General features: G+C 40.4%; 3 protein-coding genes across 7 annotated transcripts in view; 1 reads left to right on the top strand and 2 right to left on the bottom strand.

Moving 5' to 3' along the window:
- Positions 1-895, top strand: part of TARBP1 (tRNA guanosine 2 -O-methyltransferase TARBP1) — a gene marked incomplete at its 5' end in the record, with an annotated part of 37,935 nt that extends 37,040 nt beyond the window's left edge. The window contains one exon of the mRNA XM_083605980.1: positions 552-895. Within this exon, the coding sequence (XP_083462106.1) occupies positions 552-711 (160 nt within the window). The 3' untranslated portion in view covers positions 712-895. The remainder of the gene's footprint in view (positions 1-551) is intronic.
- A 306-nt stretch (positions 896-1,201) lies between these two features.
- COA6 (cytochrome c oxidase assembly factor 6) lies at positions 1,202-4,133 on the bottom strand. Of its 2 annotated transcripts, none has more exons than XM_083606141.1 (3): positions 4,045-4,133; positions 2,113-2,258; positions 1,202-1,569 (listed from the first exon to the last, which is right to left on the bottom strand). In XM_083606141.1, exons 2-3 carry the CDS (start codon positions 2,254-2,256, stop codon positions 1,474-1,476), a joined length of 240 nt encoding a protein of 79 aa, XP_083462267.1. In that variant the 5' UTR covers positions 2,257-2,258; positions 4,045-4,133; the 3' UTR covers positions 1,202-1,473. The 2 variants fall into 2 exon arrangements, with proteins under 2 accessions (XP_083462267.1, XP_083462266.1); XM_083606140.1 differs by lacking the exon at positions 4,045-4,133 and adding an exon at positions 3,604-3,861.
- Positions 4,134-10,225: 6,092 nt separating this feature from the next.
- SLC35F3 (solute carrier family 35 member F3) overlaps positions 10,226-25,564 on the bottom strand; it is an 89,427-nt gene continuing 74,088 nt past the window's right edge. For all 4 annotated transcript variants that reach the window (XM_083606075.1, XM_083606076.1, XM_083606077.1 and 1 more), the window contains 5 exons: positions 21,157-21,376; positions 16,672-16,797; positions 13,722-13,914; positions 12,949-13,038; positions 10,226-12,073 (listed from right to left, as the gene is read on the bottom strand). In XM_083606075.1, the coding sequence (XP_083462201.1) occupies positions 11,829-12,073; positions 12,949-13,038; positions 13,722-13,914; positions 16,672-16,797; positions 21,157-21,376 (874 nt within the window). In that variant the 3' untranslated portion in view covers positions 10,226-11,828. The remainder of the gene's footprint in view (positions 12,074-12,948; positions 13,039-13,721; positions 13,915-16,671; positions 16,798-21,156; positions 21,377-25,564) is intronic.

The following is a 25,564-nucleotide window of genomic DNA, read 5'->3' as shown; positions in this document are numbered from 1 at the left end:
TCCCATTTACTGTGGTGGCTGAATAGGACTAGAATAGAAATATATGAAGGCCTCAACCACCCAGCTGTCCATCATTGTTGTTTTAATTCTGATGGTCCCCTGGTGTAGAGCTCACTCATTCCAGATATTTTTGTCCTCCCCATTCAACAGGGCTGTAGGCTTATTTTTCATGTGCTTGAAATGGATGTAAAACAGTGACACATCAGCTAATTACACCATATAATAGCACTGAGCAATATTTTTAGGGAGTGAGGCAGGAGTCCTATTAACTGCAATTGATCTGTCTTAAAAGCAATATTAGTTATGAAAGGGGACTGAGGAAATGTTATCACTGTATCACAGTGCTGTCTTCTCTACTAAATATATGATTAACATTATCTGGCCCAGTAGCAGCAGTGGCTCCTCAGGCAGGGTCTTGTTACCCAGTATCATTTTATTTGGATATTCCTTTGATTAAACCTGGGTCTTTTTGCATGCTGAGTAGATGCTCTCAGACTGAACTGCATCCCCTCTGCTAACTGTGGTACATGTTTGTGTGCTTTTCTTGTCAGAAATGAGCATGAGGGAATCCCTGCAAATCTGATTCAGCAGTTGGACACCTGTGTAGAAATTCCTCAGCAAGGAGTTATCCGGTCACTTAATGTCCATGTAAGTGGAGCTCTGCTCATTTGGGAATATATAAGGCAACAGATCGTCAAGGAAAAAGAATGAAGATAAATACATGAATCATGTCAAAGCTGTTGCTCTGATGGTGCTAAGAAATTCATGGAGTAGAGATACTGCACAAAAGAATAAGTTTTGTATTTTGCATGCCTTCATTTTTTAAAAGAACTCAAATGCCTTAAACCATGACTGTATTGAAATATTCATTGATGATAAATATTCTTTCAGTATATAAGTTTCATGGTGTATATTATGTTGCTGAAAAAATCTCTTTATATTCTTCTTAGGTGGGTTCCAAATGACCATTTTGTAGCAGGGTGGCAACTCAAGTTTGTGGGTTCCCTTCAACCATACACAGAGCTGCTGGGGCAATGCTCCTATTTTATCAAATTAATATGCAAACAGACTCAATGTGTACACTGGCATGACTGCACAATAATGGATGTAATAATAATGCACAATAATGGATGTAAGCGTTCTATTAATACAAAGGAAACTACTTGAAAGAAGAAACTGGTAATGAACTCACAATGTAACATTTGAGTAGATACAGTGCACCAATTCACCCTTTATTGGTAGTAGCAACTTCAGTGAGGTGCGGTTGGGAGCGTCTTCTCTTCACCATGCACTTCAAAGTACATACAGACTAGGAGCCTTCACGCCGATGCCAGATAAACAAATATAGCTTTTGAAATTATTTATAGGCCATCACTGTCCTTTACGGATACTGACACTTTTAAAGTATCATTCAAGTGCTCTTCTTCTGCAAGCTCCTTTGTCGTGGCTGTATTTATAAAAGCTGATGAGTAGCTATGACTTCTCAGTTGTCTCTGAAGGCTGAAATTCTCCTGCTTCCAACTTTGCTTTATATTTTAGATAATCTCTTCTTCTATCAAAATATTTAACCTGTTTTGAACAAGATCGCTGTTAGGAAATGAGACTGACACAGTAAAATTCTAGTGTAATGAAAACAGGAAGAACCTCTTTTGATTATCATTGCAGCATTTCAGATCTAGATATGTAACCATGCTGATCTACTCTGAACGTTTCAGGGTCCTCAACTCCCTTAAGAGAGAATTCTTCCCTAGTTCTGTTACCAAACAGTTCTAATGTCTTCTTACAGTGAAATGTGGGGTGCCACAATCAACCCTACCTAATTGGTCAGGCAAATATCTCTGAGATGCTCACACAACCCTTGAGGTATTTGATACAGAACACTACAATTTACACCCCTATCAGTGCTATGCCAGTTTATAGGGTTTATCTCATTGCTGGTAAAGACAAGTACATACTGGAAACCTAGGGAGCCACCTTACAAGAGTCAGACATAGCCTAATGTTGTCTACAGTAACTGGAAGCAGCTCTTCAGGGTTTCAGACAGGAAGTCTTTCTAAGTCCTATCAGGAGATGCTGGAATATTTTTTTTGGGGGGGGATTTGTGCTGCTTACCCACTGTTGTGGACACACATCTTCAAAAGAGCACCTAAGTTTCTCACACTTCGATGCCTCTTCCATATTATCATCTAAGCACTTCCAATACTCATCCCGAGCTCCCCAGCAAGCCTTCCTTTCCTTCATTGATGGAGCTGTCATTTCTGTCACAAGAAACAAAAGATTGCTGTTATTCTTGAACTACTTAACATAACTTAACAAGTCACCATCCAATCCTACACTTTATTGAACCTAAACTGTTTTTACTTGAGTCTAATGTTGAATGTAAAATGTTTTAAGTGGTTTTTTTTAAAGTATTTTGAAAGGCCCTGTATTTATAAGGGGGCAATACTGAATTGAAAAGATAATCATAGCTGTGAAGCCTGATACTTTGTATGTAGCCTGTCAACATTGCTACAGTTACAAAAAAGTAGTTAAAGGCCTATGTCAGCTATCTGAAGTATAACTGTGAACAGCTAAAATAGGGGTGGTTAACCAGCAGCCCCCCAGGGGTTGTTGGACTCCCATCATCCTTGACCATGGTGGGGGCTGATAGAAGCAGTAATCCAACAATATCAAAAGGGTCATAAATTATCTGCCCAGCCCCGTAGCATATAGCAGATGATCCTGACAGTAATTGCCCGAAAGGACTGTCACAGCCTTGTCCAGTCAATGTGGTCTGGTGGTCAGTGGAGATAGAAGAACATAGAAAGAGTTTGAAGAGCTGAAATCTCTTAAAAATTGAATTCGTAAAAGCAATAACAGTCTTCACATTTTAAGAGAGCAATTCTTGACCAAGATTCAGATGATTCAGGCACACCTTGCTTTATTGAGCTTTGTTTTACCATACTTTGCATATATTGCCCCTTATATAAGGACATTGGTGCAACTGCTGGCAGCCCTTACCTGCCACCACCTCTTCTAGTCACAGGAGTGGAGCTCACTAGGGTTAGAGTTGGCTTTTATCTAGCATGTAAAGCACTGTTTGACTCGTGTCCTGCTTTTGGGCTTCCAATGGGCATCTGGTTGGCCAATGAGAGATCAAGACACGGGACTAGATGGGCCATCTATCTGATCCAGCAGGCGCTTCTTATGTTTTGGGAACCTTTGGAGGGGGTGCAATTGTGTGGGCCAGTATACATAAATATACTGAGATTCCAGGGTTGGCATTGTTTGGTTCACAGCAGAGTCTAAAGCCCAGAGAGTTTAACTGTAAGTAAAACAAAGTGCCACACCTTATGTTTAAGGAGGCACCATTTGATAAGCGATCTTCTTAAAAGCAGACAACAATGTCTACAGTGCAGTGTTACTTAGTATTTCAAGAACACTAACACCATGTAAGGCTGGTTCATCGTACAAACAGCGTACAAAACTACTGAACAGTAGAAACCTTACAGTTTGCCACCTGCATTGGGCACATAAAATAATCCCAGGTTGTCAGGTGAAGAGTTTTAAGAAGCCCCCAAAACATTGTATTGCTGGACAGTTGCCACATTGCACGCGACCAACCTGAGCTGCTGAACTCGGGGCTAAAGAACGGGACTCCCCAGGGCACCTATCCCAAAGTCCAGTTTCTGCCGTGAACCGCCGAAAGGAGTGAGCGCGGTCTCTCCCGCCGTTTCCCCCGCGGAGCCGCCTGCACGGAAGGCGCCGCGTGACCGAGTCCCGCGCCCTCGCCGCGCCTGGAGAGCAATGCCAAGTGGGCACAAGGCAGGGGAAGCGCGCGGAGGAGGCTCTGTTTGCCCTCCACGCTCGGCTGCTGCAGTCTTGGGAGGCGGAGGGCAGGGCGAGCGCCCGCTCTCACCTCCTCCTCTCCGCCCGCAAAAGGGTTGAGAGGGCTCTCCCCGCCTTCTCGAGCTCAGAAGGGTCTCCCCGCCCGACTCCTCTGCGGGAAGCCGGCTCCCGACCTCCAGACAAGGTGAGGATTCTGCACTCGTCGCCTTCACTTACCCGCCGCACTTCCGGGTGAGCTTGAAAAGCCCGGATGTGCATCAGGTGACACACTGGAAGGGCATGCGCAGCTAACATGGAGCGCCTGAGCTTATTATGACAACGCGGAGGCAAAGAGAGTGTCTTTCTCCGCCTGCTGCGTTATAGGCTGCGCGTGCGCACTTACGCAGCTTGCTTGGCGGCTTTGTTGCTAGGCTACTGCCCGGCCCCCTTCAGTGCTGCTCTGCGGGCGGGAAAACAAATGAGCTCAGGATGAAGCCCTGGGACGTAAGAGACATGAATTGCAGTTCCATTTCGTGCGCCCCACAGGTTTGGAAGCCCTAATTTAGCCATTAATATTCTGGCGCTTTCGAAGAAATGACAATAATATAATTCGGCAATCGAAAATCTTCAAAATTGCCACCATGTGTTTTTTTTTAAGTTTCAGCGTTAAAGCAGCGGCGTCTGCATTAGCAGGTGGGGCTTTTTTGAGGATGGAAGCAGACCAATTAAATTGACATTTGCAGCTGATTTGGGTAGAAAACGGACAGGACTGTCTTTACGTCACTTTGGCACCCGCCGTGTTTGCAATTGTGCTGCCCGTGAAATTCCACATTTATTTTTTTTAATCCTTCCTGTTGTGTGTGATGAATTATACGCGCTTTTCGAAGTCACGGCAGGCCAGAATTTGTTAAGAGACGAGAAACAGAAGCGGAGAATTCGGGAGGCTTCCTTTGTCGCGCAAGGGCTGCCTGCCGCCCCCATCCGAGCAGGGATTGTGTAGGAGGTTTTTGCTTTGTAGTTGTCAGGTCACCTCCATGAGTCGCGACAGAGACGAGGCCACAAACGGCTGCGAAACGGAACAACTTTATTAATTCCTCCTGATTTAGCAGCAGCGCTGGCGGCTTCAGTTTGGACGCAGCGCCGCCTATGGTTGATCTAGCAACATCGGAGCCCAGACTTCCCATATTCTGACAGTTTAATGAGGGCAAGTGTCCAGCTGGTGGCTCGAGAGTTGCATTTCATCCCTGAGAAGCATTCATGGACCCCAGGAACCGAGGAGTTCCAGGGTACACCATGAAGGACCAATGAAAACACAACTACTTCCCCAAGTCTGAGTAGATTTTCTCAATTCAGTCACAGCCTATTTCTAAAGGCTGAGAGTTCCAAAAATCTTCCCTTCGTGTGTGAGTGAAGTCTCTCCTCCCAAGCAGCAAAAGGCTGATGCAGATGGGTCCTTAAGCCTAAAGTCTGATCTAAATGATCACAGTATGGGGTTTGGGACCGATTCTGCCCACCTCCCCAAGTCAGATTAAATAATGATTGTAGGGTGACCAATGCACCTGAACTGGATCTATCTGCTCTGCAGGTATCTTGGTGGTGAAGCTTGATTCCTGCTCTTCTAGTACTGTGAATGGGATTATGGCATTTGAGGGACAGGAAGCTTCTGACATAGGAACCAACTCCTAGGGGCTAAGTCTCTTCAACACCCCCAAATAAAATATTGGGGGGGCTGGCTCCCCCAAAGTTGATGGGTATTGCCATTCAAATAGTGTGTTTGTGCTGCATCATGTGATTATCTCTCCCCCCGCCCCAATGTTTTATTCAAGTTTTCACCCTTGGCTGCTGCTGACCCTGTTTTGAGGCAGGTGCTGGACAGAATGGTCTTTTGGTCTAGTGACTGAAACCAAAGCAACCAGTGTCTTAATAATTTATCAGTTTACTAAACTGATTGTAAACCCCACACACCTTTACATTCTACTAGTGGAACAGTAAGAAGTGCTGGCTCGTTTCCATGGGAACCAAGGAGCTGCACTTCTGAACTGTGTGGCTTTTTCACAGCATTGAGTTAAGGGTTGATCTTGAAAAGTATTAAATGATTATAATTCTTAAAAGCCTTCCATAAAACACTGCAGGTCTATGCCACTTTTGAACTCCCAAGACAGACACTTACAATATTATCTTTTTAGTTGGCATACATGTACTCGCTTTGTTTAGGTTCTTCTTTTTATTTTGCTGTATGATTTTCTGTAGCAAATTGGAGGCTTGTTGATAATTTGCTGTCTGTGGGGCATAAACCTAAAGTAACATTGTTGATACTTAGTGGCTGGAGAAAAATGCTTATCTATAGATAAGCTCCCCTGTCTGGAAGAGGATGCCCTTCTGTTCTCTTTTTCCTCATTGTCTTATAGAATGAGTTGCCCTGTCATGATTTACATGAAAATAGCATCTCTCTGTTGCAATGAGTCCTATGTATTCCCAGAGAAATAACTCCTAGTGGTCAGAATAGGCCCAATTAATGTTTTACATTAAGTCCTATAGCAATGATGAAGCTACCAAATTATATACCTTTTCATTTGATGGATTGGAGACCACTGGATACCTCATGTAAGCTCCTCTGAGCTTTCTAAAGGAAGAATGAGACCTGTGCATTATTAAAAAATAGCTTCAACTTTTATATAGGTAATTAAATAAATATCCCAGGCTTATTTCATTTCCTTATTTAGGGAAGTGACCATAATTCATTGGCAGATCACATGCACTGCAAACAGAAGATCCCATCTTCAATCCCCACATCCCCAGTTTAAAGGGATAGGTATCAGGTGAGGGAAACAATTTCTGCCCGAGACCCTGAAGAGTGGCTGCTACTCAGAATTGATAGTATGTGTGATAATACTCTGTCAGGATGTAAGGCATCTTCCTATGAATAGTAGTCATTCTCAGAGGAACCATGTTAAATTTATACAAGGAGCAAAAATCTCAGAATAGATATGCTAGAATCTGGCCAGGTTTGGTGTTCTTCCCCCATTACCTTAGTAAAGACGGCAGATCCCTCTTCCAGTGCACAAAGTCATTGATCCTGACCAGCAAGAATATAGTGTAACCCAGGGGGTAATTTCTACCACTGATAACCCTCTTTTACTGCCCCCCAGGAGCTGCCTACCATCTCCCCTAATTCCTGAAACTACCAGTTGTCACTAAAACCTAAATCCTTAAAAAGGGGTCTGTGGCCATTCAGCCTTTGCCCCTCTTGATTTCCCCAACCTGCAGCTCATGCCTGAAGCTGCCAGTGTCGGGTGACCACTGAGAGTAAGTTGACAATGTTAGTTTGGATTAAGTGTAGGATTAGTTAGACCAATATTCTGGTATCTTGAGCTGCACACTTGCCATTTCTCCTCCTTCTCCCTTTTTAAATACATACTCCATTTGAATAAACTGCTTAATTAGAGCTGAACACACTCAAGGCCTATGCTACTGATTGTTAATGTGCCTAGGAAAGTGTAGGGGAGACAGGCTGAAGTTGCCAAGCCAGAGATCTTGAGGAGACCACGGTAAGGCCTTGATGATGCATAAGCAAGCAGTGGCAGCAGAGAGAAAGGACTAGGACAGATTCCTCAAGACTATTAGCCTACACCACAGGGTTGTCACTGGAGCAGGGACTTCCCTCTCATTACAGAATATATCTGGAATATAACACTAACTTAATGCTTCTTGTTCATGTGAATTCAAGAGAAGTTCCTTGGCAATGGTGGATGATGACATTTTTAAAGAAAGAAAGCTCCTAGTCAAACTAACTGTATACTTATATTCCCTGAGCCAGGCTAAGTATCATGGGGGGTTGTCTGGCAATGAATATTCTGACATAACAAAGCAACTTCATCTATCTAGCTCAGTACTTCTTCTTCTGGCTGGCAGCCTAGCCCATAAGCAAGTCTACTGATTCATATTGTACTATGCTTACTGTGAATGTGACAGCTAAAAAGGTTGCCAAGTACTGCTTTCAACAACAAAAAAAATGTATATTTTAATTTACATAAATTTGAATTTTGGATGCACTTTAGGGTTTTCAATTAAAAGTTTTAAAACTTCTGTTAATTTTTCAATAGTTATCATGCTCTGCTCTGCTCGGTATTAAAACTTCCCAGCAGAGTGCAGCCTCATTTTTTGTGTGCCTATTGTATTGCCCTGAAAACTATTTTGGTAAGGGAGCATGCTGAGCGGCAGTCTTCATGCTGAGAATGGCTTTTAGATGATGGAAGCTCCTTTTATCCAAGTCATTGTATAACATTTCTCAGTTAGTAATAAGAATCGGAAGACGGCTAAGTAGCTAAATAAACTAGCCATTTCAAGTGCAGGTCTGTTGTGCTTTAACAATGCAGTATCAGTATGTGAAAAGATGCGCAGGTCTTTGAATTAATGCCATTGCTTTCACTGAAAATTCCTTGTTGCCATAGGAAACTACCTATATACCACGGAGTACCACCGACTACAGTATCTTTCAGTACTAGTTTAGTTGTAGTTGTGGTAGTTGTAGTGGCTCAAAGAAAGCCTTGTTTTACTGCAGTTAAGTGGCATTTTGCTATGCATGCAGCATAACATCTAGGAGCCTCATGCCCTCAGATTTCCGTCTTCTCCCAGTAAGTACTAATTTGATGGCACAAGGTTGTGCTAGGAGCTGGACTGCTGCTCTTAGCTGAAGCTCTCACCTGTGTCTGTCTCCATCTCGATCCTCTCTGCCCTCCTTGTGTAACACAACTGCACAGTGCATCGGCTTCTCCAGGGCACAGGCACAGTAGAAACCACCAATCTTCTTGTATAAGCAAAGAAGGTAGGCAGGCTGGCCCACAGTTCCAAAGTCAAGGGCTGAGGTGTTCCATAGCATCATACCATAACTCTTGCACTGGATCCTGAACTGGGCTGCTGGGCCAAACTACTAAAGCTCTCAAGTTCCTTGGGAGTAAGTAGCACTGTTTTCAGGAAGATCTACTTATTGTGTGTGTTCAGGACTTGAGCAGAGTTTTTAATAGAGTAAAATAATCCATGAGCCTGGTGAATTATTGTAGAAAAGAGCTTAACTACTGCACACATTTTCCTGTTCTGTTTTATAAACCTAATTTTCATTAGTGCAGGCAAGAACAAAATAAATGCTCTATTCTGTTGACATTTGAACAGAGGACTGTTCTGTTTTGAGTGAGTCAGAATATTAACACCCTTGCTTTGATCTTAGTTGCACATACTCCATATGAATTAATGCACACTTGAATAAGCAAATGTCTCACATTTTTCATTTGAACTGTGCAGATTAATTCTGGCAACTATCTTTATTTTTTGGCGGGCAGAGGAGGGGGAATTACAGATATGTAAAATCTCTAGACAATATGTATACATAGTGAACTTGCTTAGAAAAATTTCTAAAAGGTTTTGAAATATTAACAAATAGAACAACCACATTCAGGCTTTTTTCCTATCACCTAAATCTTGCCGACTAACAGGGTGTTACATAACTCATTGCTCACATGGCTGGCTGGGCTGCATGTCCTGGATAACATTTTCAACCTAGCTTTTAATTTAAGAAATGTACAAGACAAAGGGAGGAAATAATAAATTGTGTAGATAAATTTGTATTACTATTTGGTATCTAGATCTTTGGGGAGGTCCTTCTTATCTGCATGCTACATCTACCAATAGCACAATGTTAGCTATGCATAGTGTTTCGGGTCAGTGATGCACTGGTAGGTCTCGAAACCTAGAATAATATGGGTGCACTCTAGCAAAAATTAGGTACACCTTATTTCCATAACTATTCCCAAGTGTATTTAAAATATTGAGGCTGCAGTTCTAACCCCCAACCTTACTGCTGGTGTGTGTGTGTAGGAGTCAGTGAATAGCCCTGCCCACTAGCCTCTGCCACCACAGAGCCCCCCACTGTAGCCTCAGCAAGTATAGTGGAGGAGACATTGGTCCAGGGGATGGCTCCCAAGTGGGGTGTTACAGGGTCTGGGTTGGGGCTGGAGCTGGGCTGGACCATGGATCTATTTTGTTGTAAGCCAGTCCAGCTCCTGGGCCCCATCTACTCTGAACTGGAGCTGATGCAGTTTTGAAAAGAAAAGAAAAGATAATGCCCACCCCATCTTCTGCCTTATACAGCAAGAGCTGACAGGGCTATGGTTGTGCCCGCAGATCTGTTGCTCTGCATCTCCATGGCCCCCTTGAAGTACTGCTCTTCCCACTTAAGTCTTTTTTGATATAAACAAAATCAGTGTAGCTGAAGCAACCTGGAGAAAGTATTTTTCAGGGTCACAGCACTGGGCTTGTTATCCCTTTCTTTTCTTTTGTCACTTCCACACAAGTAAAATATTTCTTAGTAAAAATTACACGGTATCTCACCAGAAGATGGGAAACAGAAGCAGACGCCATTGACTTGGTATGAACTTTCAGTAGTTTTATTAGTTTTGTCAAGCAAATAATTGAATCTGAAATTGATTCAATAAAAATTTGAGAAGTGAACACCACCTCCATTTGACATGTAAAAATGCCACAGAGACAGCATGTACCATTGGGTTATGGCAACAATTCAAAATAACATTTTTAATTTGTATGTAGCAATGTAAACTTCAAAAATAGTAAACTATAACCTTTGCCTCTTTCTTTGTACATATCACATAGTCTATCACAGATAGAAATTTAATGGCGAACCTAAATTGTAGAAGTAAACAGCTTGGTGCTTACAAGTTTTGTAAAAAGTGTTAGGTTTGATGTTAATTTCTTGTGTGTTCTTTTAAAAAAAACCACCCTCAAAGCAATGTAATAAAAGCAAGTGGCAATTCACCTCTTAGTCCCCTTTTGTATACATCATAAACTGTGTTCCCTGTAAGTGGCTGCTAGCTTTATTGTTGGTTTTTAAGCAAGGTTCTTACATGCAGGGCTTGATTCTTTTCACACTCACAGAAATACAGATCAGGAGGAGAGTCCCTCCTCAAGACCCATGTAAGTGGGAAGCAAATCTGACCTAGCAAGAGACCTTGAAGTCCCCAAGTGTTCAGCACTCCCATTAATCAGTGGCTTGAAGCAGGCACTCATTGATTTCTTTGGGAGTTTCAAGAGCACTGTGTCTGCAGAACAAACTTTTCATGTTGTAAAGACCAATGCAGAAGCAACTTGCAGTGTGACCTAATTCTACACAGACAATGGACTAGATTTCTGTAGAAGGCACTGTATTTTCCCTTGCATGAGAAAAAGCATGGATTGCAGTCATCATGCACAGTTATAAAGATTGGATGCACTACCCCAGAGAACTTTTCCTGCACAAACTCTATTGAGATGGATGGGAGTCATGCAAGACACCATGCAGGAAGAAGCCTGCCATGTTCTTGCACACCTGCTATTCACTTCAATGTGGCTTTCACAGGAAAAATCCCTGGCTAATGGTGCCCTGATACTCTTGACTGCTTTCACCTTCATGCTTTTGTGCAAAACTTAACATTTTATCCGGCCTCTGCTCTGGCACCAAGGGCACTAATCTTCACACAGCAATCCCCCCCCCATTTCCTCCCCCCCCCCACCAAAAGATTTTCTTTTGGTTTATATGAAAACATTTATAGAGTACAGCTCTGTTTAAAAAATAAGCTTATGACATAGTATAGCATCTGTTTTTCTCTCTCTATATATTATATATATTTGTAAATCACAGTGTGCGATGTGTCATTCAGTACTTAATGTTCAAATTATATGCCCTGCTTTTCATGATGATTGATCATTAAAACAATATACGCAATATAATTCATTTATACGTTACATTCATTTAAAAAGAATTCTGTTTTTGCCTTTTTAAATGAGTTCTCTCAAGTGAAATATCTGATGTGAAACAGTGCAAGCAATTTGGACATGCTGAAACGTGATGCCTCAGACTCTATTATTATCAAAACTGTACATCTATGTACACTGTATTGAACATATGTGCTTTGCAAGAAAAGATCTGTGAATTATAGCATATAACGTTAAGACTTTCCATAAAAAAAACAACATTAATGTGAGAATGATGACATGGATGGGCGTGTTCTCCTGCTTTTATTTTGTAATCCTGAAACAATGTCTCCATTTCCTTCCGGTATCTCTTCCTTCTTTCGTACTTTGAGGCGAGTGAGGAGCTTTATCAACCACTCATCCCATTCCTCTGGTAAAAGCAGCAGCAGGAAGCCCAGGCCAATGATGACAATGGCAATTACGCGGACACTGTTGAATTCAATGTCACTCAAGTAGTGATCAACAACTGCATGAAACATTGAACTAATATCATTAAAGGGTACAAAGTATCACATACTCAACAGAATATCACATAACTAATAGCAAAGAGCCTGCATTTCAAGTCAGTTTCACAACTTTAAGGCCCCAAACATGCAACCAAACAACACTGATGAAACTAAACATTATCAGTGGCATTAAATATTGCATGGGCCTGGATACAAATAACTAGTTCATGCATACTCAAGGGCATGTATTCTTGTAGGTACTCTTGTTGGTATAAAGCATTTCTCATTCATTTGCTTCTTGCATTTGGGTTAGACTACACAAGCAGCGGCAGTTAATTTTTCCTCAAATCAAGTTCATACACGATGCAGGGTGAAATATAAATCCTATAAAGAAATAAGTTGCCTAGAAGCATGTTTGGTCTTCTCCTGTTGCATGTGGTTTAGATACTTTGTTTCAAAACGTTTGAAAGGATTGCTCTATGGGCATAGTGCTCCTCAAAACTTGCATTCATACTCTCGAGGCTCATATTGTCTACTGAAATGGCTATCTTTTTGCATTTTCTTGAATATGATTAATGATTAACATATAATTAGGAATCAATCAGTTTACTTTTTCAAGCCATCACTTTCACACCTGGCACTGAAATAAATGGGACATGCATAAAACCTCATTATTGTGCCAATAGAAAATTAGAGATAAATGCTTGAAAACAATTTATTTTGACGTTCTTAATTTTTTAATCTAAAGACCAATACTATAAAATTATATTACTTGCATATAGGAAGAATAAGAACTTTAAGTATAAACTTTAAGTTCTTTAAGTATAACATATAAACCAAGTATATTCTATACATAAATGTGCATATAATTAAAATTTTAAAAAAACATTCTTACCGACATTTACAGGTACACTTAGTACAATTCCAAGAGATATCAAGGTAGGATATGTAATAGCAATCCCAAAATTTAATAAAATATTGAATGCTGAAATAAGAAACAAAATTATTTCATTTTTGAGAGAGCAGTTGTAAAACCAATCCTCTTTAGTTATGCAGGTTTAATTAGTTCACTTTAAGCAGTCTCATTTCAACCAGTGTGAACATTTGCTACTAAAAAGTGTAAAGATTAAAATCTATTGAAATTCTCTGGATTTTGCCCTTATAAAGAGGTTCCTCTTGTCTAACTTCCTGTATAAAAAGGAAAAGTTTCAGCAGATATGCAATTTGATTTGGGGTGTTGAAAAAGATGACTGAAGGTGGAGATTTAAGATAGGCAAAAGGAAGTATTTCACATAGCACATTGTTACATTACAGAATTTACAGAAGCAAGGTGTTGTGATGGCCATAAACTTAGATGTCTTTAAAAAGGGATTAGACACATTCATGGAGGATAAGGTTCTCAATAGCTATATGGTACCTCCAGAATCGGAGCAGCATGCCTCAAAATATCAGTTGCTGAGGAACAACAGCAGGAGGGGGCTCCTGTCCTCCTGTGGGGCTTCCCTTAGGTGCATGGTTGGCCACTAAGAGACACAGGATGCTAGACTATAAGGACCTTTGGCCTGATTCAGCAGGGCTCAATCCAGCCCAGTTGGCTATGCTGGTCTGGCAGGGGGTCAGAGGCACTGCTATTATTGGAAGATTATCAGAAACGCAGCATTCACTTACTCAATAATAGGACTGAAAATCCGCAAATGCTTCCCCAAGGGATGTCATCAAAAGAACTCCAGTATTCAACTTTGGTAAAGTAAAGGATGATAGGAATACAGGTAACAAAAAGTACATTGAAGACCGCTAACACTGACAAAAATAAGGCAGCTTCCCCAAATTTAGCACTCCCCAGGAGAAGCTTAAACAAAACCTGTAACACAGAAAGATAAACAGATTGAAAACCAGGTGTCTTCATCTATATTTGGTTTTAAAACCTTAACTCAAAGCATATAATTTCCTATTTAAATCATGTTTTCCCTGTGCTAACATCGTAGTGGATAGAGAATATACAGGTTGTGCCATCATGCAAAGGCAGGTTAGTGCTTTCTATATTCTGTGAACGAGTAAGAAATAGCTATGAATGCTGAGGCTTACTGCCACCATGGTTACAATGTCATCAGTGCTTCACTGGAGATGGGGCTGAAAACGGCTCAGTTTGGGAATGTGTTGGGGTCGTTAAGGATCTATATGATCTTATGCCAGCCTGAGAACAGGTATTTAATTACCTGCTATGGCAGCAATGTTAAGGGACGCGGGTGGCGCTGTGGGTTAAACCACAGAGCCTAGGGCTTGCCAATCAGAAGGTCGGCGGTTTGAATCCCCGCGACGGGGTGAGCTTCCGTTGCTTGGTCCCTGCTCCTGCCAACCTAGCAGTTCGAAAGCACATCAAAGTGCAAGTAGATAAATAGGTACCGCTCCAGTGGGAAGGTAAACGGCGTTTCCGCGTGCTGCTCTGGTTCGCCAGAAGCGTCTTAGTCATGCTGGCCACATGACCCGGAAGCTGTACGCCGGCTCCCTCGGCCAATAAAGCGAGATGAGCGTCGCAACCCCGGAGTCGGCCACGACTGGACCTAATGGTCAGGGATCCCTTTACCTTTATGGCAGCAATGTTAGGGAATGTTAGGGAACTGGTGGCAATCCTAATGGATTGGATCAATATTAAAATGCCCTTATTTCCCACTAACACCTATGGGAGGTAAGTCATGTTTAACTGATTTTAAGGGGATCTAAATGCAAATAACATAAGACTGCATCCAACCTGATGAGTTTAAGACTTAGGGGTAATGAATACAAATTGTTTTTAGGTTCTTCCAAGGAACTTGCAAATTATCTTACATGGTCTTGTGTATGTGTCTGCACCACTGTAACTAACATGTAGCAACTTTCTAGCTAGGATGCTAATTTCACTAAACTGATGCAATTCTTTAATGCAAACTGCCTATAGTCCACTGAACCTTTACCTCATATTTATTACTCAGGAACTCTAAAGCCCATTGCCAATGATAGGCCTGCAGTTGCAAATGCCAATCCTTAGTAGCTTCAGGCTTTGTCAGCTTTGTGTTTTTACCACAAGGCACCGTTAAAAATGGGGAGTTGCTTCACCCAAAGGTGACATGCAGTTTAGATAAAGTGTTGTTGCCAGTGGAAAGAGATATACATAATTCATTCTGCACTGCTTTGAAGAGCAGCAGATATTATTGTTATGATTTCCACAACAATATTATTGCTCCAACCTCAGCTGATTTAATACTGGAATGTAGAAACAGAAATTGGAGCAAAGGTCCTTCAAGGAAGAAAGCTGACTAATGTGAGGGTATTGTGGTATAGACCCTGTTTTGGATTGTGCCACTCATGCTATCTCTGGATCTGCTATTCGGCCTAGCATATGCATAAGCCATAGATTCCCGTATTGCTTGTGAGTGACAGATTTGCTGATTCAGTGCACTTGGCACTCAGAAGGCTACTGAGTTAGCAGTGTGCTGCTGCTGCTGCTGCTGCTCTTACCTTTATGACATGTATCATACAAAGTGGCACAAGGCACTGAATAGCTCAAGGCTATGCTAGGACACCTTCCACTGTTCTCGATACTGAAACCATTATTCTCTAAATGGCATATTTTGATTGCTGCCTGTGATAACTATCCACCACCCCCAGGACCTGCCAGGTATAATTGTTGGCATTACACAGTGGCTATTTCTTCACTACACACTGTAAGAAGAATGAGTGCAAGCCTTCAGATGAACAGCAGTTACACAGAAAATTAATTTTGACAACTTTGCTTAGGAGTGATATGCTAACATGACATTGGATGACATCTGCTGCCCCCATTTACTTTCAGAAGACTTGCTTCAAGTCATGAAGAGAACACTGTATAAAGTTTCTGTTCTGGAGTCTTGGTGCAAAAATCAACTCCCCCCCCAACCTCTACTAAGAAGCTCATATGGCTATTTATCCCCAATAATGTAGCTAATGTACTAAAGAGCCCTGCTTATTCTGGTGCCTACTATCCTATTTTTATACAGTCAGTATTAATGGTGTCTACATCCCTCATTCCAGCCCTCTTCTTTTATGTTATCCTGACAGCATTCTGATTTTACATGAAGGAGTGTTATAGACAGAATAGCAGAAGTGCTTCTGCAAACAGAGCTGGCTACTGTAGCCATATTTTCTGCTCCTTATGCTGACTCAATTATGGACCAGAAGGTTCTAAATTTAAATTTCAGCTGCTGTTCTCCTAACACCCACAGGAAACCTGCCGGATAGCTGTTCCACCGAAATAAGACAGCAATGGAAAGAAGGCAATGGAAAGAGCTCGTCTCGATCAAATGCAGAAAAAATGACAGCAAAGGATTTAAACCACCAGCTGGTGGCAGACATTTCTCTTCCATGCACTATTCTTATGTCTGCCTTTCACTATGCGCAGTAGGGAAACAACCCTGATCTGTCTAAAACATGACTGAATAGATTCTCAACAACCTGAACAAATAACACTGTAAGATTCTTAAGAGGCATAAATAAGCACAGCTTACCAAATTACATACTAGATCTTCATGTCACAGAGAGATATAAAATGGGAAGAGAACCCATTTATTACCTTCTCGCCATCAGAAGACTGAAGCATACTCACCTTATAGAGGGCTGATGTTGATGCAGATCCCACAACAAGTGCTATTCCAATAACTGAATGACTGTGGAATCCATCAGCATAAGTCATCATGACTATCCCTGCAATAGCAAGTATAGCAGCCACAATCTGTTTGGATACAGAGAAGCAACATGTTAATGTTCTCTCAAGCCCAGGAAAAAGGACTACCTTAACAAAGAAGACATCTAATTTGTATCTTTTGTAAGACTGTGATCAGTATTAAGAACTTTTAAACAGTAATTGCTTGTATTAAAAAAGCAAAAGAAGTGAAAAAACAGTCACAGTGGGGCTCTCTGAAATCCCAACATAGCAAGCAAAAGTGTTGTTCTTCAAAGTACAGTCTCCCTGTACAATATCCCTTGGGTAACTTTACGGTCACTAGAGCATGTTGATTCACACTCTGCAGTTGGAAGTACCATGCTCCATGACAAAGAAATTACAGGGTATTGCAATCATTAGTACTACTGCAAGTATCAAAATTGTTTGGTTAGTCATCTCTAAACTTTTGTGTGTGCTATAGGGGAACATAAACATTTGCAGCAAGGGCATCTGAAATAGGATTTTAAACAGCCAAACAAAACACACAGAATGATAAATGTATTGAAAAATGGTCTCTATTCATAAATTATTGGAATAATAGAAGATAGGATAAAACCTTTTGACTTTTCCATTCTACTTTATGTCCCAGTCTTTAATATTTTTAGAATTCTCAATATACTTACTATTCTTCAATATTTTCAGTATCTCTAACATTCTAGAATTTCTAATCCTTACTTGATTCCCATCTTCCCATAAATTATTGCTCTCATAACTTTTTTTCTATGACTACATGCCTAATTTAAACTTAATTCATGTCTTTATTTCTGCACATTTAGTAACGATCTTAAAAATATCTTTTTTTTCAAAAACAGCTGACTAACCTTTTTCAGCCATGCTCAATTCTCTAGGCACTACATCTCAAAGTGGTTGTGGTTGAAATGTAAACGTTGGTGCGGCCAAAGTGTAAAAGTGGGTGTGGTGAGGGAAAAGATGCCTTTTGATATGACAATATCACAGTGGGGTACTTGTGGGTGCAGTCAGAAAAAGAGAGAGAGAAAAGGGTCAATTGATCAAATGAAAAAAAAATTAAATGGGGGAAAAATTGGAGGGTCCTTGTGGTTTTTTACATGGCATCACAGCCAATAACTTTTTAAAAAAACACACACACCTTTTTCTTTTTTGGGGAGTCAGAGGGCCACAACTAGTTATGCCATCCCTGCTTTAAAAGAAAGCCACAGGAAGAGTATTGCGTTTAACATGTTCAGAAAAGAAGTGAAAATACTGTAAATTTAAAACTATTCATTGTGTGTAAGCTACAGTCAGTTATTAACTGAGTTGCCTCAAAATCAGTAAGATTTTTTTCTAATAGAACTAATAGCTTAGTGTCTTTCAGTTTGGAAGCAAAGGAGGGTCATCTAAAAATGAATTCCAAGGATGTTGTGGAAGAATATAAGTTTGCAAACTGAATAAAATGCATTAAAAAACAACAACAACTTTATAGGGACCAATTGGTTCCAGGGTGTACAGAATGTTAAAGCATCAGTTAAGGACAGTGGGGAGGAAAGTAGTGTGTGGGGGGGGAGTGAATTGGCCTGATCAAGCCCCTAGTGTGGGGGGATTAGGATTGAGTGGGATCTGTGCCATGGGCTTACAAAACTCCCCTTCCTCAGCCAGATGGGTGGGGTATAAATAATAAATTATTGTTATCATCATTATATAGTACTGAATTAGATGGACCAATAGTATGATTGATTCTAAGCTACTATTAGAGATATAGGCATTGTTTTACAGGAAGAATATTGAAATGCTACTGTTAAGCTCCCGTTGCTTGGTCCCTGCTCCTACCAACCTAGCAGTTCAAAAGCACGTCAAAGTGCAAGTAGATAAATAGGTACCGCTCTGGCGGGAAGGTGAACGCTGTTTCTGTGCATTGCTCTGGTTTGCCAGAAGCGGCTTAGTCATGCTGGCCACATGACCTAGAAGCTGTCTGCGGACAAACGCCGGCTCCCTCGGCCTATAGAGCAAGATGAGCGCCGCAACCCCAGAGTCATCCGCGACTGGACTTAACTGTCAGGGCTCCCTTTACCTTTAATTTACCATTTATCATTTACTCAAGGGAAAGCTGGCAATGTTCCAGGAGAAGGAAGTAATGTTAATTCAGCTTTACCAAGAACATTACAGCTTTCAATCAATCATCTTTGGCACGATGATCCCCATTGATGTCTGTGAGACATATTCCAAGAAGTGTGGATCACAACTAAAATATCCTCTCACCCAAGAAAGAAGAATGTGCCTTCTTTGCTTTCATTCAGTTCCTTTGGAGGCAGCTTGACCTAAGTGGGTGGGTGATTATGTATGACTGAACTCTCAACTGAGCATAGAGCATTCCTCCACTCCCCACCCCACCCCCCTGTATTTGAGGCCTCTGTTTACTACTGATTTTCTGGCAACTCAGGTTCTGTCACATCATTAGTAGAAAATAAGTGGGAAAAGGTGCAAACTAAAATTCTAGATTCATCATAGTCACCAAGACCATATGCTCACAAAGAGTATTTGGTTCCACTGTTTAGGAACAACTTCACCCAATAGCCATTGAGGTTTCCTGAAATTATTTGTCAAGATGTATTTAAAGGCACTAAAACCCATTTTGACAGCCTTCTGGTTTTCAGTGTTTGGATTAAAATGTTCACTCATTTTGTCTAATTTGGGTGGAAGGTGGCCCAAAATAATGGGAAAGGTACAGAATGTATTGAAATAATGATTGCACTCATCATGCAAAAAATGCAGAAGTTCAAAATGTGTGCAACGTACCTTGATTCAGATTTTGCCCATGGATGTAGTTTATGGAGTCTAGAGTTTTCACTCATCTTCTGCGTATTTAACACCCATTTACCCCTATTTAGCCTGCTATATTAGTACTATATAGTACAATAAAAGCTGTACCTTTTTGGCTCCCCTTTGCTGCTATTGATTTGCTATAGTTTTTTGAAAAAAACCTGCTGTCTCCTGTGTGTTGATTGTTGTAGCGTGCATATTTTGAAATAATTTATGATCGTGATGTAAGCTGTCTTGAGCTTCTCTTCTGAGGCAGAAAGTTTAAATATATATGTTTTAAATAAATAACAATGCATGTATATTTACAATAACATATTTTTAATACAATGATGGATGTTTTTCATGGGAAATAGTGTAACTGGCATAGAGGCAACATTACAGAAGAAAAAAACATCCACCGACAGGTGCAAAAGGAATAGTTAACTTGACCATAGCAAGGTTGTAACACTTTGCTACATACAAAGATAGCATAGCACAACAGGCTAACAAGTCATGTTTCTATGTTTCAATGAAAGTTTATTTTATTTGCCAAAATTTAATTTCTTTAATTGCAAAAATATATACTGTATTCATATGTATGAGCTTTATGTTGTTTCTTTATCAGTACAATTTATAAAGAATTTTATTCAAAAGCAAAATCTATCAAACACATTATGCACTATGTATTATAAATTTTGCATGATTCTTTTTGTTACTTATGTTATAGACCTCTTGCAATACTTTTGAGCTCTCTTACCTACAAATTAGAAAAGAAAGTTTTAGCCTCAAACTCTTGAACTGAAATCATAATGCTATACACAGTTGAGCTTCTTTCCTATGTTGCTCTGCATGTGGAAAGAGAAAATATCTGGCTTTAAACATGCTTGCATTAGGTTTTAAAATCAATTGATGGCCATGAAAGAGGGTGAATTTATAATCACATTTCAGCTTACTCTTTTTTTGGGGGGGTGCATGTTATGAGTGTACATAGGCATTTATTTGTTTGTTTGTTTAAAACAGAAATGGCAAACCTTTGCCCCCTACATAGTGCTCGACCACACTGCCCTTCATGCCTGACTACTGGTCATGCTGATTGGGCTTGATGGGAACTGGAGGTATTAACCTAGACCCCTGTGAGCATGTACATTTGTATACTCAAAGACCATCTGAAAAGCACTTTAGTGAAGGCCAGTAGTCCAGGAAGGGTTGAGATTTATACTTAGTAGGAGATAAATCTGCTTTACAACAGAACTGACTAAGCATGAAATCCTCTTAAAATATGCAAATCATTAGTAAGGCCTACAAAGCACAAAGTCTAAATTTTGGCTGTCGGAGGCTTCACTTTATTTTTAATATATATTTTTCAACTAGAATAGAAAAGCAATAAATGTAACTCCATATATTCATGTATCAGGTAGTGATAACTTAAGGTAGGAAGTTAAAATGATTATGTTCACCAGTAACTTTGTTTTGGAATGAACATTCAAAATCTTAGGAAATAACACAGGAAGAACCACTTTAAAGAGTAAAATGCAATCTGTTATAGCGATGTTTCCCCAGTAGGGAAACTCCTGAAAAGTTGAGTGGTGGAAAAACAGGTCAATAATCACTTACCCTCACTCCCATGAATCTGTCCCTGAGAACGATCCACGAAAGCAAAAACACAAAAGCTTTGTTGCAGCAGAACAACACGGAGACGTCCGTGGTGTTTATTTTTTTTATTGCATGTAAGTACAGGTAGTTTGTGAGTGTCCAAAGAACACCAAAGGGTGCTGCCTTGGTAAAAAATGCCTTCAGTGTCAAGCCATTATCTCCAAAAAGTTGACAGCACTCCCTAAAACAAGAAAAGAAAATGATCAGACCCTCCCTCTATGTTTCATATTCTGTAGCAGCTGTAGAATCAAACCAAATACTTAGTTAAACTTCTTTTACTTTTCAAACCTGAAAAACCTTAATTTTTATTTGTAAGTTTCTGCAGAACCTCAACTGGGACTGAAAAACAAAACATTCAGGTTACGAGATGAGAGAAGAGTTGGAATTAAAGGAGATACTGTATCCTTCCAAATTCCCTCTATTGCCAGTTCCATTATACAACAATTATAAATTAATTAAGACATATTTGGGAAAATTAACACATGTGTGACATTTATTTAGTTCTTTCTGCCCTATTCTGGGAGCGACATATTCTCCTGGGCTGACCTGGTGGCTTGGGAGAGGAAGGCACAGTAATATAATGGTTCCACTCCTAGCTGAGGAGCAAGTTCCAGTGACCGGTGTAGGGGACTTTTGCTTGGCCCCAAGGGAGTTGTGTTGTGGCATCCTGCAAAGTTCCAACTTATTTCCCATGCCTTTTAACCTCCATATGAAGCTGTGCAGTGAGTGGTCATTCAGGAATTGAAGTGCCATCAATATGTGAATGACACCCAACTCTTATTTCTCTCTGTCACTTGAATCAGGTGAGACTGGGCAGATGCTAGAGCACTGCCTGAAGGCAGTATTGGGTCAGACTATTGTAATGCCCTTGAAAACAATTTAGAAGCTTTAACTAGTGCAGAATGTGGCTGTCAGAGTCTTGACTGACTCAGTTGCTCAGAATAATTTAAGAATATTTGAACAACCTACTTTGAAGAACCTACAGATACATGTCTACTGTGCATAGGGAATCCCTTTCTACTTTCCCTCCCAAAAGGGTGAGGGCATTGTTTGGAAATGAAGGGCAGTAAAAGCTTTTCTAAGGGCAACAAAAGTTAGGTCTTGAAAGTAGTTTATAAGTGTATGCTGTCCATTTCTCCCAAAACAATCTCTGAAATTGTTCAATCAACCCACAATATATCATTAACAAACAATGAACACAAACAATAATTCTGTAGTTTATTATGGCAAAAGTATCTCAAAGACCTTACAGATGGGGCTGTAAGAATGCAGAGAAGGTTCAGTGACACACTTGGACTGATGGCTCCTAAGCTAACTTACATTAAAAGCCCTTTTGGTTCACCATGAATATTAAGCAAGCTTTTTTTTTTTTAAAAAAAAGAAGGGAGTTAAAGTTTCCAAGGAAATTCCAAGATGTAACAAAAATGAAACACTGATCTTAACTCCCCTTTTCCCCATTGCATGCAGTAAATTGTATTAGACATCTTTATGTGAATGTAGTCAAATTTGATCTGTGTGCTAAGGAACCAACGAGCCTTCTTGAAATGCAAATTACACAATATCACTTCATTGCAAAGTAGGTTCAAAAGAATGGCAGGAAAATTAATTTTATAACACAGCAGAACAGAAAGAAAAACACTGCTTAAATTATTGCGTGAACAAAAGGTCTCAAGGTTCCAATATTACAGAGCACATGTCAGATTCTGTTTGTGATGAAGTTCTTGACAGTATAGCAAGGTCATCAAAGGGATGAGGCCCACTTATTTCTGCTAACAAAGCATATTTGGTGCAGTAATACTCACATTTAGCTGGGGGGGGGAATGAACAGGAAGGTGGATCAAACACTATAATGTAAATGCAAATGCTTACAGAATTGCATAAGGGAGTCAAATGCACCATCACTCAATACTCAGTAATGAGGGCTTTTCACTGTATTTATCCAAATGCAAAGCATTTGTGTGGTGGGTGGGGGGAGCAATGGAGTGCAGCCTGCCAGTAGCACTTTGTGGGAGTCAGAATTTCTTAAATATTAGTTTCCCCCCACCTTTCCTCCAAGTTGCTCAAGGTGGTATGCATGGTTCTTATCCCAAGAGCAAAATAAATGCCCTGTCTTCAGCAGTGTCATCGTGTTCCTCAAGGGATCAACATAAAAGTTGCTAAAGTGATCCAAATGAAAAAGAGAAAAGAGAAATCTTCCTTGCTGAGAAGTATGAGGAATTTGCTGCAGTGTAGGCAAGGTGCCAACACCAGAGTACTAAGATGCAGTAACAATTCCAGACATTAAAACAGCAGAGCATTCAAGTAAATGCCTAACCAACTACCGTATATCTTTCTAAAGAGTTCCATTCCTTTAGGGGAGTTCATTAAAGATCTTCCCAGAAGATTAAAAAAATCTAGCTCTTCCCTTTAGCATGCCGACATCCTGTCCTGCACCTAAGTAATCGATGAGGGAATGGTAACAGTGCTGCAGGGAAGAGAGCCTTGCTATGGGTATAGCTCCATGCTGATTTGAAGGTTTGAAAAACATGGAACTGAGAGGCACCACACACAACAGTTTAAAGCGGATTTGATGCATCCCATGTCTGCATATTTTAGTACTGTCCACACAACATTGACCTCATTCAAGTGACAGCCTGCACTCTTGCCCTGTCCCCAATTCAATTTGGATTTTTCTGATTCATGGGTAATGTGATAAAGGAGGGGGGAAACAAACACAAAATGGTATGTTATCCAAATATGGAAACAATGAAGCACATTGTGTGGATGGATTTTGTGTGTGTGTGTGTGTGTGTGTAATATGTTTTGCTGGGTGCTGTCTAATTACCTCACCCACTATTTTTGCTTTATCGCCTGAGCACAACTTAGACATTTTGTTTCCATCAGCCCCAAGGAAAGGATGAGAGGGTGGAAAGCAGTGATTTAAAACAATGGCAGAAAGTTGAGTAAATCAGGAGCGGAGAAGCACTGAGAGGAAAATGGTGGTTTTCAACAGCAGAAGATGTTTGAATAAAGCAGGGATGGATCAACACTGAGGATTTTTCTTTATTTTAAAAACAGTTTTAACAAGGAGATATAGCAAAGATGAGTACAACACAGAAGGTAACACAAAAATATTTTTCCTGCTCTCTTTACACTATATTCAAAGTTTGTTTTAAACTGCCATTTCAACCACTCAGTGACCTCTAGTATCTAGTAAAACCCCTGTCATTGTTTAAAACCACCACTTCCCCCCACAATCATGCTAATAAAATTTATTTATTTTCTTACATTTCTATTTCGCCTTTCATCCACCATGGAAACGAAGGCATAACTTGGGCTTCCCAGGTGGTCTCCTTTTCAAGCACAGACTAGACTCAAACCTGCTCAGCTTCACTGACATGGTGGTCACATGAGTCTTCAGACTATACGCTGGGACCTGAATCTTTTCTGCAACTCTGCTTATCTATATTACTGATATACCTGTTGTGCTTTTCTAATAATTGCTGAAGCCCTTTTCACACATTATGTTAATGTGAAGGTGAGGGGAGTGTACTCTGTGTACTATGCCCTGGCTTCTGCTTTGTACCCACACTTGGGTAAAGGTGTGAGGAAAAGCTTAAACACATACAAACTGTGTTTGTAAGCTATGTGAAACTTTCATGTGGATGGATCCTATAGTCTGTATATGTATAGGCCCTTTTTGCATCTTCAGCCACCCAAATATTGTTCAAGAATTGCTCTCTTTAAATGTAGAGTCTATTATTATTATTATTATTATTATTATTATTACTCTCACAATTTCCATTTTTAAGAGATTTTGGCTCTTCTTCAGACTCTTCCTAGGTTCGTCTGCTGTCTCCGCTGACCACCCGACCACACTGACTGGACAAAGCTTTGGCTGTCCTTTTGTGCAATTTCTGTCAGGATCACCTGCTGTATGCCTTGGAGTGGCGGAGGGTGGCTAACCTATGATCCTTTGGTATTGTTGGATTACTGCTCCTGTCAGCCCCCACAAAGTGGTCAGGCAGTCCAACAACACTTGGGGGACTGCTGGTTATCAAAACAGTAAACAGTTTCATAAGCAGTTTGTATTTCTGTTGTATTTCAACTATCAGAGCTGTTTTGTACATTAACATGAGATGTTTGCAACTTGAATGGGAAAACACATTTTACTTTCATTGATGCTGTGGAACTACATCGATTTAAATATGCTGTGCAGTTGTGGTTGAAATTAAATCCTTCCATCTTCAGAGGAAGGAGGAATAGAAATTATTTAGCTGATCACAAGCAGAATTTAGACCTATCTATCTGTCACATGGGCTTTTATGACTTGCAGCAGCCACTGGAACTGTCTGTCTTCCTTAAGATGTTTAGGCTGAGAAACAGAGCC

The sequence above is a fragment of the Podarcis filfolensis genome (genome assembly GCF_964270895.1).
Source record: "Podarcis filfolensis genome assembly, chromosome: 3".
Taxonomy (NCBI): Eukaryota; Metazoa; Chordata; class Lepidosauria; order Squamata; family Lacertidae; genus Podarcis; species Podarcis filfolensis.
This window is presented reverse-complemented; position numbering and strand designations above follow the sequence as displayed.

Coding starts and splice junctions, on each gene's coding strand:
- COA6 (XM_083606141.1), bottom strand. CDS start 2,256: ATGACAGCTCCATCAATGAAGGAAAGGAAGGCTTGCTGGGGAGCTCGG. Junction 1,570..2,112: donor ATGTGTGTCCACAACAGTGG/GTAAGCAGCACA, acceptor TGTTCAAAACAG/GTTAAATATTTTGATAGAAG.